The following is a 12,400-nucleotide window of genomic DNA, read 5'->3' as shown; positions in this document are numbered from 1 at the left end:
AAAAATCCAGGTAGAGGATTATACGCTTCGCCGCCATTTTGTCAAGCTTGAAAAACCAGAAATTCAATTCCACTGTTTCCCTACTGGAAATTCTATACGGACGGGCTGTAAAACCTGAAATAATATGAAATATAGGATGATATCTTACACGTTCTCAAGAAATGTCACTACAGTAACTTTCCAACTCTAAAATCTCTTGAAATGAAATTAATAAACAAGGGATATTTGCAACGACATTTCTTTTAAAGAAATCAAGTGAAAAACTTCACTTGAAAAAGATACGGATTTTTCAAGATGGCGCCGATCACTTGGGCTGTCGGTGAGTTTAATCAATACCATATATAGGCAAACTCGCGCGTAAATTCTAAAATACCTTCGATGAATAAGAGTTTTTTCCTAATAAAATCAATATTCAGACTCCAATCAATCGAAAATTCCACTCCCGAGTGTTATAGTTCCGTTTAAAGACGATTTGAATATTTCCCGTTCCAAGATGGCGTCCGACAGGTGGCGCCCCTATCGGCGTCCCCCCACCCTGCCGCCACTCGGAGTCGGCGCGGCCGGCGCGAAGCGGGAGTCGACCAGTCCTCGTCAGTCGTTGGCGACGCGTCCGGGGCGCAGGTCGCTGCGATCGGTTCGTGCTCAAAATGGCGCCCGCAAGCCGCCCGAGCGTCCTGGGCCTGTTGGTGCCCTTGTCGGTGTGTCTGGTGCTGACGGCGCGGCCAATGGCGGGCCAGGAGAGTCTAACGGCTCGGATGCGCGTCATCAGCGAGGATCTGGACCGCCAGCTCAACGAGATCATGACCTCCCGGGCCGTGTCCTACTCCACGGTCAGGACCACGGGCCTCCCCTACAACGCGTCGACCAGGTTCAACCCGAAGGGCATGGGCAACCTCTACAACGTCACCAACGCCTTCATCGACTTCATCCAGAGCAAGCAGGCCTACCCCGAGGGTGAGTCTCCTCTCTCTTCGTTCTCGTCGACCATGGGGGGGGGGGGGGAGGGGAGCGCGCCAACATGGAAACTGGAAGCGTAAACAAGGACTCACCCCTGGGGGTCGATCTTGTATCCCTGGACTAGTGAAATTACTCCCGCGAGTTTCTTCACCGGACTGTGGTGGAAATGCGAAACGCTTCGTGTGATTTTATTCGTCTAGAGGGGATTTGTGAATGAGATGAGCTATTAATAAATAAACTACGTCTCCGTCGTACTCGAAATCCGGGATTTATCGAGCCTAAACCCAGTAAATCCGTATTTAAGTGGCTGTGGAATCTGCGGATTTATTAATACGATGGAGACGTGGTTAATGAGGTATAAATGGAAGACATTTATGACTTGTTCTTTTTATAAATGTTCATAATGACTGAGGTTTATTGGGGGTTTTTAAGTTTTGTAGATATGACTGTCTCCATCGTGATCCTAAATCCGGGATTTATCGAAACTAGGCGCAATAAAGGTCGATTACTCACGAGCAATCTGGCTCCGGTTTGTACAGGGATGATACGAATGTCTCCCAGTGTGGTATGACAATGTAAAAAGCAGATGTATGCATCTCCGTCACTGTACAAACCGGAGATGAATCGGAAACAGATCTAACGTGGGTGAATCGACCCTAAATCTTGGATTTAGGGTAGGATGTAGATGGACTGTATGTTAGTAAACTCATTAAAAGCGTAAATGAAGATTATGCAGGCATGCTTGAAATTTAATCGTAACGCATTTTCACAGAGTCGGATAGTCTCGTATATATTTTGCATCTCCATTGTAACGAAAGTATTAAAAATGAACTAATTCCCTTGATTATCGTACATTGCTTCGAGGTAAAAATGTGAAACGTCTCTTGAGGAAGTATTAAATCAAATATTCTTTGTCCGAGGAAGATTTGAGAGAGATAAAACACAGATAAGGTCAGATAGAAATGACAAATGCAGGATAATTTAAAACGGAAATGTTTTGTTATGGATATTAATAGTAGCTGCTTTAAAGTTTCACTGACGTTTGTACTTTCTATCAATTTTATTCTCTTATGCAGTAAGAACGATGTAATGATTCACGCCGATTCAAAACAAGCGATGCAGTCATCCTTGAAGTGTTGTTCTTCATACTTTCCACTCGATTACGCATTTTCACGGTTAAGATACAGAATCTGATAAGTAATCCGACGTAACGTGAAAGTTCTACGAGGGAGTAATTTCATTAATGTTACAAAATCAACCCCCAGCAGATGCGAGAAGAGTCCCTGAGGAAGAAGGAACGTATTTAAGGACTATATATATAATATATGCACAATTAATATCTATAGAAAGTAAAATTGTAACGTATGTATGATAAGATAAGGTTATGAAGAGGTTTGTTCCCTCCCCTTCCGCTAAACTAGCGGGTGGCGCTTTTAATCTTGAAAACAAATATCCCGTAAATATTTATATTCTTTATTAAACGCGGTTTTATGCCGTAAAATGTGGAAACTGTTAATTACCTTCAATGATGAGCTTTTAAAAGAAAGATGGCGGCGACCGCGTAACGGTAAACTCGCTCGTAAACACATCCGGCGGATTATTGTGGACAAATTTGACCTTTCTTCTAGTTAAACCCTGAATTGGGGATAATTATTCCTTAACCTGCCTCCCTAGGCCGTATAAAGTGAAAGAGAGGCGGGCGAAATAAATATTCTTTAATGATAAGAATTTTAATCTCAGATTATCTTAAGTTTCTGGCGATGGAACACGGTTTTACTAATCTCTGTTTAACAATCTCACACTTCACCATTTCGCTTAAAAATTTGTGCCGCGCCAGTTCATGTGAATGGTCTCGCATTTTCACCAGCAAAAACGTTCCGTAATAACGCGAGCTCCTCATGTTTCACATTTTCGTTCAGTTTGATTTATGTAATAGACTCTCTGGTAATATACCGAACTGAAATTTCTTACGAATTTTAATCTCAGATTATCTTAACTTTTTGGGGATGGAACATGGTTTTACTAATCTCTGCTTAACAATCTCACACTTCACAATTTCGCTTAAAAATTTGTGCCGCGCCAGTTCATGTGAATGGTCTCGCATTTTCACCAGCAAAAACGTTCCGTAATAACGCGAGCTCCTCATGTTTCACATTTTCGTTCAATTTGATTTACGTAATAGAGCCCCTGATAGTATACCCAACTGAAATTTCTTACGAATGATGACAAAGAACTCGTAAAATGACGCAAAAGTCACGGAAGTCTCAGCAGGATATAACGTAAGGATTACCGGTGTGTAGGGAAAGGGAAGTATATTCCCCGGAATGTGGGAAATGAAGCTCGCTTCCACACAATGGAAGGCATAAACCTCGGCGTGGATTATTCACGGGATTGTGGGGAAACGCAAATGGATCCTCCCGGAAGGATGGACGCAACGTTGGGAATTGCAGATCCTAAATCGCCATTTATTAGCGTAGACGAAGGATGTACGAAAAGACGTGGAAGCCTAAACGGCGTGTAACATTGAGGTTAGGTCGTAGCACAGAAAGAGGACATTCCAAGTGCACTGTTACAGAAGAAAAAGTTCATCAAATTGGAACACTTTTAGTACATAAGGTTGCGTTGAAATTATACATTTTATGTCTTAATGGTTAATTAATATACTGTTTAAAAAAAGTTCATAAATTAGCTCTTATGGTACGTGAGGTTACGGTGAAATTATAAATTCGATGTCTTAATAGCGAATCGGTTTTCATTTATTATGAAATTCTAGATAAATTTACAATTTTATAGTAAATGTATACCGATTCACCGTTAAGGCATGAAATTTATAATTTTGGTACAATCTTATGTACTATAAGTGCATGAAAATTGTGCGTTGCGAAGTATTCTTTCAAAATGAATGAAATCGTTGCAGTGTTACGAATTCAGATAATTTTTTATAAATGTTAGCGAACGTTATTCACTCATTGCATAAAAATATAAATTTGAAAATGCTCCGTAATGAACTATTCTTAAAAAAAAAAATAATGACACCGCAATGTTACGAATTTAGATCATTCTTCATAAATGTTGGCTAGTATTATTCACTCATTGCGTAGAAATATAAATTTGAAAATGGTCCGTAACGAACTATTCTTCAAAAAAGAATAATGACACCGCAATGTTGCGAATTGTAGGTCGTTTGCGGCTCCTAAATTGCAACGCCATTTATTGATTCGGACAAAAATAAACGTAAAGTGGCGCGCAAGAGATGGAGGTCTAAACGGGACGAAGCAAAACCGGTCAAATCTATCGGTGTAAACGAACGGAACGGATTCACGCGTTCGCGATCAACGGAACCGAGAAGTAAAAACACCGTAAACAGTGTAAACAACGGTTCGTTGAAAACAAAATGGCGGCGAGACGCTTCGCACAATTTCCTCTACTATTTTCCATAACTACAGTTTTATTGACCTTATATCTTATATTAACCTGGTAGTATAACCGATGCGAATTTGGGAGAATTCAATTCATATTTTTTTACATTCACGTTATTTACAATAATTTTAATCAGCTGTAAGTGAACACTTTAAATTGTATTTCGGAAGGTTTTAGCTGTTTAAACTTCCGGCGCCGGGATTTCTGCGATATTGGAAACGTAATATTGTTAAACAATTACGTAATCAAGCGGGGAATTAATTTAATATTTCTTACAAATAATTACGTGTTTACATGTGTGCTTAACGACGTTTATAACCTGACGGGTACATATATCGTATATTTGCTATATCCGCGATATTGAAAACGTGATTTACTAACTCCGGGCATCCGCCATATTGGAAAGGTAATATTGTAAACAATTTCGAACCCATTCTCTAAATTAATCTATTATTCCTTAAAATTATTTGCGTGTTTACACATGAGCTAAAAGATGTTCATAATCTAACAAATACATATATCGTATATATACTATATCCGCGATACTGAAAACGTGATTTACTAACTCCAGGCATCCGCCATATTGGAAAAGTAATATTGTAAACAATTTCGAACCCAATTTCCAAATTAATCTATTATTTCTTAAAATTATTTGCGTGTTTACACACGTGCTAAAAGACGTTTATAACCTAACGGGTACATATATCGTATATTTGCTATATCCGCCATATTGAAAACGTGATTTTCTACTTGCTTGGTTTACCTAATATACGTGAAAAATGTCGAAAAACGTCGAAAAACGCATAATTACCCAACCCTGATAGAACGTGCGGTGTTCGTCCGGTAGCTTGCCCGACTCGGAGGGGGGCAGGAAAAGGGGGAAACCTAACCTCTCTCGCGCAAGTGTAGGATGTACTTCCGGCGGAGCATGCGACCCAGGCTCTCTCGTGTAACCGCAATTGAAAGCCTAAACGCATTGTTACATGGACTTTCGTGACTCACGGGAGAGAAATTCTTTACGCCATTGTCCAGGTTGAACCGCTCGTGCGTGTTATGGTTTAAGTATATCGAGAGCTATTGAATTTTAAGAAGAAATAAATTCAACAATTACCTCCCCACTTTCGCACATCGCCACTTTAGGACAATGTATCGCTAATTTATTGCTATTTCATTTAAGAAAATAATCTTCTTTACTCTTATACTTTTTGAAAAAACGGTGGCGACGTCTGCTTCATATAAAGTTCGTAATATTGAATTGATATTAAATTGATAATGATATTGATATTAAAAACGTAATATTGTACCACTGTCACATTACAAAAGCCATAATTAAGTAAATAATCATCGTCGGATATATATTCCGGAATTTATTGCCAATTAATTGCTCGTGGGAGAATCGAATTTGGAATTTTTTCCACGACCCTTACGTAAAAGATACGTATATCCGAAAAGAGACGCGACCGCCGCCATCTTGGACTCCGCGCGAATTCCCGCGAGACGCGTTTCATTTTTTGAAATAGGAACTCCGAGGGTACGAGATCGGGTTTGGAAATATTTGTAGCCTCCTCGTGGAAGGTCCCGAGACACATTTCTCGAGGCGAAAGACTCGAACCTTGACTGGCAGAAGGGGATTAAATTCGTCTCGCGATATAAACGCGTGAATCATCGAGACGTCCATTGTTCGCCTCGGGACTCGTGCTCTCTTCGGGTCTCTCTTTTATATTCCTCTTGGCCACATCCAGGAAGATTGCTTTCCGCAATTCCAAGATACGAATCATCGTCCCTCTCCTCTCCTCTCTTCCGCGTCCCCTCTATCCTCGGCGAGCCGCGTTTTCGCCTATTTTTTTTTTCTCTCCTTTTCTTTTCCCTCTCGACGCCATTTTTCTTTTTTCGCGACCGAATCCCTGCGAGTGCTCAGACTCGAGTTCCGCTTTTCGTTAAGAATGACGCTCGTTAATTACGTTTTCGGGTCTCTAGATTGTCGGGAACGACCGTGCTGGCATGCAGGATTTTTTTTGTTTCAATTTTTTGTTGGGCTTGTTTGAAGTTTCATGCGGATAATATAGTCGACGCTGTTCGTCATTCGGAGTTACAAGATGGCGGCGGATAGAAGCTCTTGGAAAAATTATTAATCTTATTCTAACAAGAATACACATTAAAAAATTTCAAGCGAGGACATTTTATTCGTCGAATTTCATAATTATGAAAATTTATGGAATTTTTTTTCGTTTAGAGTTTCAAAATGGCGGCATAGAGAAGCTCTTAAAAAAATGTATGTCTTATTCTGACAAGATTACACATTACACAATTTCAAGCGAGGACATTTTATTCGTCGGATTTCATAATTAGGAAAATTCAAAGAATTTTTTTTTCAATTTCAAAATATTTAACGTTATTCTGGAATAACAAATTGCCGAATCTAAATATCGTGGATTCTTTTGTTATCCGAGCGTCGATTCGAGGTTATTGTCGCATAAAAAATCGTATAAAAATTCAAAATTTTTATTTATACCCTTGTAAGAAGAAATGTTTTTAAAATTCATAGTGATAGGAAATTCCTTTCGTATAAAAGATCCTATAAAAAAAAAAAAATTAGAAATCCGAGACAATTCACAAGTTTTTTTTTCGTACCCTTGTAAGACGAAATGTTTTTAAAATTCATAGTGATAGGAAATTCCTTTCGTATAAAAGATCCTATAAAAAAAAAAAAATTAGAAATCCGAGACAATTCACAAGTTTTTTTTTCGTACCCTTGTAAGACGAAATGTTTTTAAAAATAATCTTGATAGGCCATGAATGTTTTTATTGTAAATATACCGATTTGAAGTTCCTACCGTATAGGAAATCCTTAAAAAAAAAAGTGTCATTTCAAAATTTTTTTTTTCGTACCCGTGTAAGACGAAATGTTTTTTACAATTGATAGTGATAGGTCATGGATGTTTTTGTTGTCGTGTGTGTACCGATTCGAAATTCCTTTCGTATAAAAAATCCTATTAAAAAAAAAATTATAAATCCGAGACAATTCACAATTTTTTTTCTTTTCGTACCCTTGTGAGACGAAATGTTTTTAAAAATAATCTTGATAGGCCATGAATGTTTTTATTGTAAATATACCGATTTGAAGTTCCTACCGTATAGGAAATCCTTAAAAAAAAAAGTGTCATTTCAAAATTTTTTTTTTTCGTACCCGTGTAAGACGAAATGTTTTTTACAATTGATAGTGATAGGTCATGGATGTTTTTGTTGTGTGTGTACCGATTAGAAGTCTCCCTATCGTTCGTAGACCCGATGCGTTGAATATCATTAAATATTATCGCCGACAGACCAGATTTGGCGTATCTTTCCGGGTGAATCATCGAGAGCGTCTTTCCTTCTTTTCCCCTCGTTCCGTCTTTTTCTTTCTCCTTCTCTTTCCTTAAGAAAATTTCAATGAACCGAAGCTATCTCCTGTCTCGGAATAATTCGCCTCGGTGGCGTGTTTCGGTTTTTGAGTACACAATTAAATGCATACGCACTGATTCCTTATCGGACGACGTACAGTGGGGGGCATTAAAGTGAAGTGAATCGATGTACAATTATTGAAGGCTCTAATATGAGCATTTTCGAATTTTTTCTCGGCATTAACCCTTTGGCTAGAGCGCCGACGTTTGGTCCAATTTTGCCTGCACGGTCAGACGAATTTCGCCCATATGTCGAAATGGCTCCGCGTTCAAAGGGTTGAAAACAAATCGCCCTCGACGAGAGTATGCCCCGAACATAATGCAATTTTACGCTTCGCCGGTGCGTATTATGAAAAAATGCTTTGAACAAAACTTGTTCGGGATAATCCGCGTAACAACTTTCGTTTCGAGTGTTTTTCGATATCACGCCCGGTCGAAGCTGAAAATCGAATATCGGGACCCGGGAGCGCGTTTCTCGCGCGCGAACGCCGGGAGGGGCGAAAAAAATCCAAATTCGATTTGGGGGAAAAAAAGAAATATTTAAAAGAGTCTCTAATTGTTTTTCGAGGCAACGAGAGATGGATTGACGTCTGTCGAGTTTAAACCCTTTAGAAAGGGGCGGATTAGAAATGCATCGGGAAATCGAATTATCGGCGTCGCCTTCGAGAGTGGATTAAGGACTAATTCGATCCCATTAAAGGTCGTTTCCACCGATCGATTCTCGATATCTGTCCGTACGTCAAGTTCTCGATCGGATTTAAAGAAGAATTGCCACTCAATCGGCAGTGAAGTTAATGTCGATCTCGATTAAGATCTTCATTCGAGGTGGAGAACACTTTTCGAGAAGTGATCTCGAAGTTTACGAGAAAAATGTGAAAAATTTACTTTAATAATCCCGAGGATTAACAGAGGATTTTTTTAAATACAGAGGAAATTTCTTTTGTTAATCTTAATCTTCCTCGATAAAAAAATCTCATAATTAATTGGAATATATCTTGGTGGAAAAATTCCTGCATGAAAAAAATATCGTACAAAATTGGTCTCAAGTTAAAAAAATTATTTGATAACGCGATAAAATCGATTATACCAAGCATGGTTAAAAAAGAATACGAAAAAAGTGTCGCAAAATTATAATATCGTTGCTTTTACAATTTAAGCATTTTATAAAGTAATTCCGAAGTCTCGGAGAAAAATTTGATAAATTTACTTTCAAAGGAAATTTCTTTTGTTAATCTTAATCTTTCTCGATAAAGAAATCTCATTGTTAATTGGAATATTTCTTGGTGGAAAAATTCCTGCATAAAAAAATATCGTGACAAAATTGGTCTCAAGTATTAAGAATTGTTAATGATGATTATAATCACATTTTGTATACGATGTATCGAACTCGAACAACTTATAATTATTATTTGATAACGCGATAAAATCGATTGTACCGAACTTGAGTAAAAAGGAAATTGGAAAAAAGTCTCGCAAAATTGGAATATTTCTTGGTGGAAAAATTTCTGCATGAAAATAATCTGTAGAAAATTGATCTCAAGTATTAGCCCCTTGAACACGGAGCCATTTCGACATATGGGCGAAATTCGTCTGACCGTGCAGGCAATACTGGACCAAACGTCGCGCGCCTTTAGGCGCTCTTAGTAGCCAAAGGGTTAAGAATTGTCAGTGAAGATTATAATCACATTTTGTATACGATGTATCGAACTGGAACAACTTGTAAATATTATCTGATAACGCGATAAAATCGATTGTACCAAGCATGGATAAAAAAGCATCTTAAAATTATAATATCGTTGCTTTAACAGTTTAGACATTTTATAATCTAATTTCGACGACCCGAGATAACATTGTTCGCGATAAGAATCTCAAGGCGTTAATCAGGTCGTGTGAGATTTCTTGAAAGTTCCGAAGGAAGTCGAGAGCTCGTCTTCAATCGGCGTTGTAAATGCATTTTTTTGTATCCTTCGCGATAATCGGACGACTTGACAGGAAGCGAGCGATAAGATAACGCCGATTCATTTTAAATTAATCCATTTTTTGCAAGGCTCGACTGGACTGATATCAGTTAACAGAGGACACGCGTATGATAGCGACCGAATTTTTCTTTTTCACCACCTTGGTTCCAGTCCATGATAAATAAATACATTTTTGTGTAAAAAATGAAAAACGATTTCACTTCTCAGATATATATCCGATAACGTTTTATATACATATATGCACACACACACAATGTTAAAAAATTTTTATACAACATTTCTTCAAACTGGGTGCACTGATTCATTTAAAACATTAACACGTGATTGTGGAGGCCCTAAGGAAAAACGCGGTACTAATAAAATTTCATTTTTTATATAAAAAAAAATGTATTTATCCTAGAGTAGAATCAAGAATAATTCGTTTCTTTTTATGAAACTTCATGAGCACCACGCTGAAATTTCCAACGATTCGGTGCATCTAATTTGGGGAAAAGTTTTATAAATATATTTTGACGTTTTATATACATAGAATGACTTTCGTATCCCACCTTAAAATACGAGAATTTTTTATGAAAAATGAACGATTTTGTATTCCCTCATCCGTGGGATTTTCATTATTCGATGTAATTGTTCATATGCGACGTTTTTGCAAATACTCGATTCTGACCCTTTCATATCACCTTAAAATACGAGAATTCATATGAAAAATGAACAATTTTGTATTCCTTCATCCGTGGGATTTTCATTATTCGATGTAATTGTTCATATGCGACGTTTTTGCAAATACTCGATTCTGACCCTTTCATATCACCTTAAAATATGAGAATTCATATGAAGAAAATTGAACGATTTCGTATTCCTTCATCGGTGAGATTTTTATTATTCGATACAATTGTTCATATGCAGGGTTTTTGCCAATACGAGATTTCATATGAAAAATGAACAACACCGTCCTCCTTCATCAATGAGATTTTTATTATTCGGTAGAATTGTTTATATACGAAGTGTTATGTAAATTGTCGATTCTCCAACTTTTAGTTTCATCGTTAGAGGGTGAAAGATTTGATCGGAAGACTGGTAAATAATGATTTATTGTCCGTTTTTCAGGGATCATCTCCGCACAAAGTGGCCAGCTTATTTACGCCGATCCTGCCAAGGAGTGGAGGATCATCCTGACGCATTATGCAGGACTGACGGGGCTGGCCGTTGCGGGACTTCTGGTGGCCGCCATCTTGCCGTGTGCAGGACTCTTCTTCTGCTGCTGCAGGTGCACGGGACGATGTGGAGTCAGAAGCGAACCGTTCGATAAGAAGCACGACCACTGCAGGAAAGTCATGCTGAGTGTCGTCCTCATCGGGGTCGCCACGGTTATTCTGTGAGTCGGTTTTCATTCCTTTAGAGATACGAAAAGCGCTGAGAGATTTAATCAAGGTTTAACCCGTGATTAAACTTAATCGCCCGGTTAGAGATGTTTCAATTTTAATCTCGGATCATCTTAACTCTGGCGATGGAACACGGTTTTACTAATCTCCGTTGAAAAATCTCACACTAGTCGTGGTTAACTTTTATTAATCTCGAGTCGCTGAAAAGGTTAGGGAGTCGATTATGTATTTCTGGTGAGAGTGCTCATCTCTCGCAACCGTCATGTAACGGGAATTTCTTTACCTGATTCTATTATCTGCCGAATGAAAATGTGAGATTTCGTCGGCTAGTCTCACGCGAAGTTTCTCACATTTTCATCACAGGGAGAGGTACGGAATCGCAGGAAGTGCTCACTTTTTAGTATTTTCGTTAGATTCGAGTTTTGGAATAGACTCTTAGGTTATGTCGTGGCTTCTCTGATCATCGGAAGGTTTGCAAATTCTCGAAATGGAAGTTTAAAGAGCGGAAATCTTGAGAAGTACAATTGCAATTTTCACGCGACATTATGGTTTGTCAAAATTATTGGCAATAACTCGAATGTCGTTGAGAAAAATTCAATTCTCGTGAGTTCTTGTAGGTATCTAGGTTCTGAAACTCCCCATTTTCGATTCTAAGCTTCCAAGTAGCGTAAAACATCGAAAACGTGTCTAGGCCCCGCCATGTTGGTTCTAGTCCATGGTAAATAAATTAATTCTCCATAAAAAATGAAATTTCCTGAGTCTCAGGACCTATCTTAGGGCCTCCATATTCCTGCGGGGAAATTTCAAACTAATGGAACGAATGCTAATTTGTTGTCGTTACCTCTTTTTATTTTCTCAAGGTTCGGGGTCGTCTGCGCTTTCGTCACCAACGAGAATATGCAAGATGGGACGAGAGAATTGCCGGGAAACGCGAAGATTAGTTTGAAGGACCTACAGTTGTATCTGACGACGACGAAAAAGGAGATCGACAACCTTCTGCAGACCAACTACAACGAGCTGGAAGCCACTTTGAACAATATTCTTCAGTCCAGCGGGAAAATCGTGACGGAACAGCTGTCGGAATACTCGCATGCGGTCTCGCTGACCAACCTTAACAACATAGTGATGGGTTTAGACGCCATCAGGCACGATCTTAGGATGATGAACAAGATCACTCAAGAACTGAGAGCCAACGCTAGCTCTTTAGACATCGGTGGGTTTC

At 38.6% G+C, this 12,400-nt stretch overlaps 1 protein-coding gene across 1 annotated transcript in view; it reads left to right on the top strand.

The window, feature by feature from the left end:
- Positions 1 to 608: 608 nt before the first annotated feature.
- Positions 609 to 12,400, top strand: part of LOC105701455 (prominin-like protein) — a 31,265-nt gene continuing 19,473 nt past the window's right edge. Inside the window, exons 1-3 of the mRNA XM_023433265.1 lie at positions 609 to 954; positions 10,904 to 11,171; positions 12,039 to 12,391. Of these exons, the coding sequence (XP_023289033.1) occupies positions 648 to 954; positions 10,904 to 11,171; positions 12,039 to 12,391 (928 nt within the window). The 5' untranslated portion in view covers positions 609 to 647. The remainder of the gene's footprint in view (positions 955 to 10,903; positions 11,172 to 12,038; positions 12,392 to 12,400) is intronic.

Source organism: Orussus abietinus, unplaced genomic scaffold, assembly GCF_000612105.2.
Source record: "Orussus abietinus isolate OABI.00-Male unplaced genomic scaffold, Oabi_2.0 scaffold89, whole genome shotgun sequence".
NCBI classification, from domain to species: domain Eukaryota; kingdom Metazoa; phylum Arthropoda; class Insecta; order Hymenoptera; family Orussidae; genus Orussus; species Orussus abietinus.
This window is presented reverse-complemented; position numbering and strand designations above follow the sequence as displayed.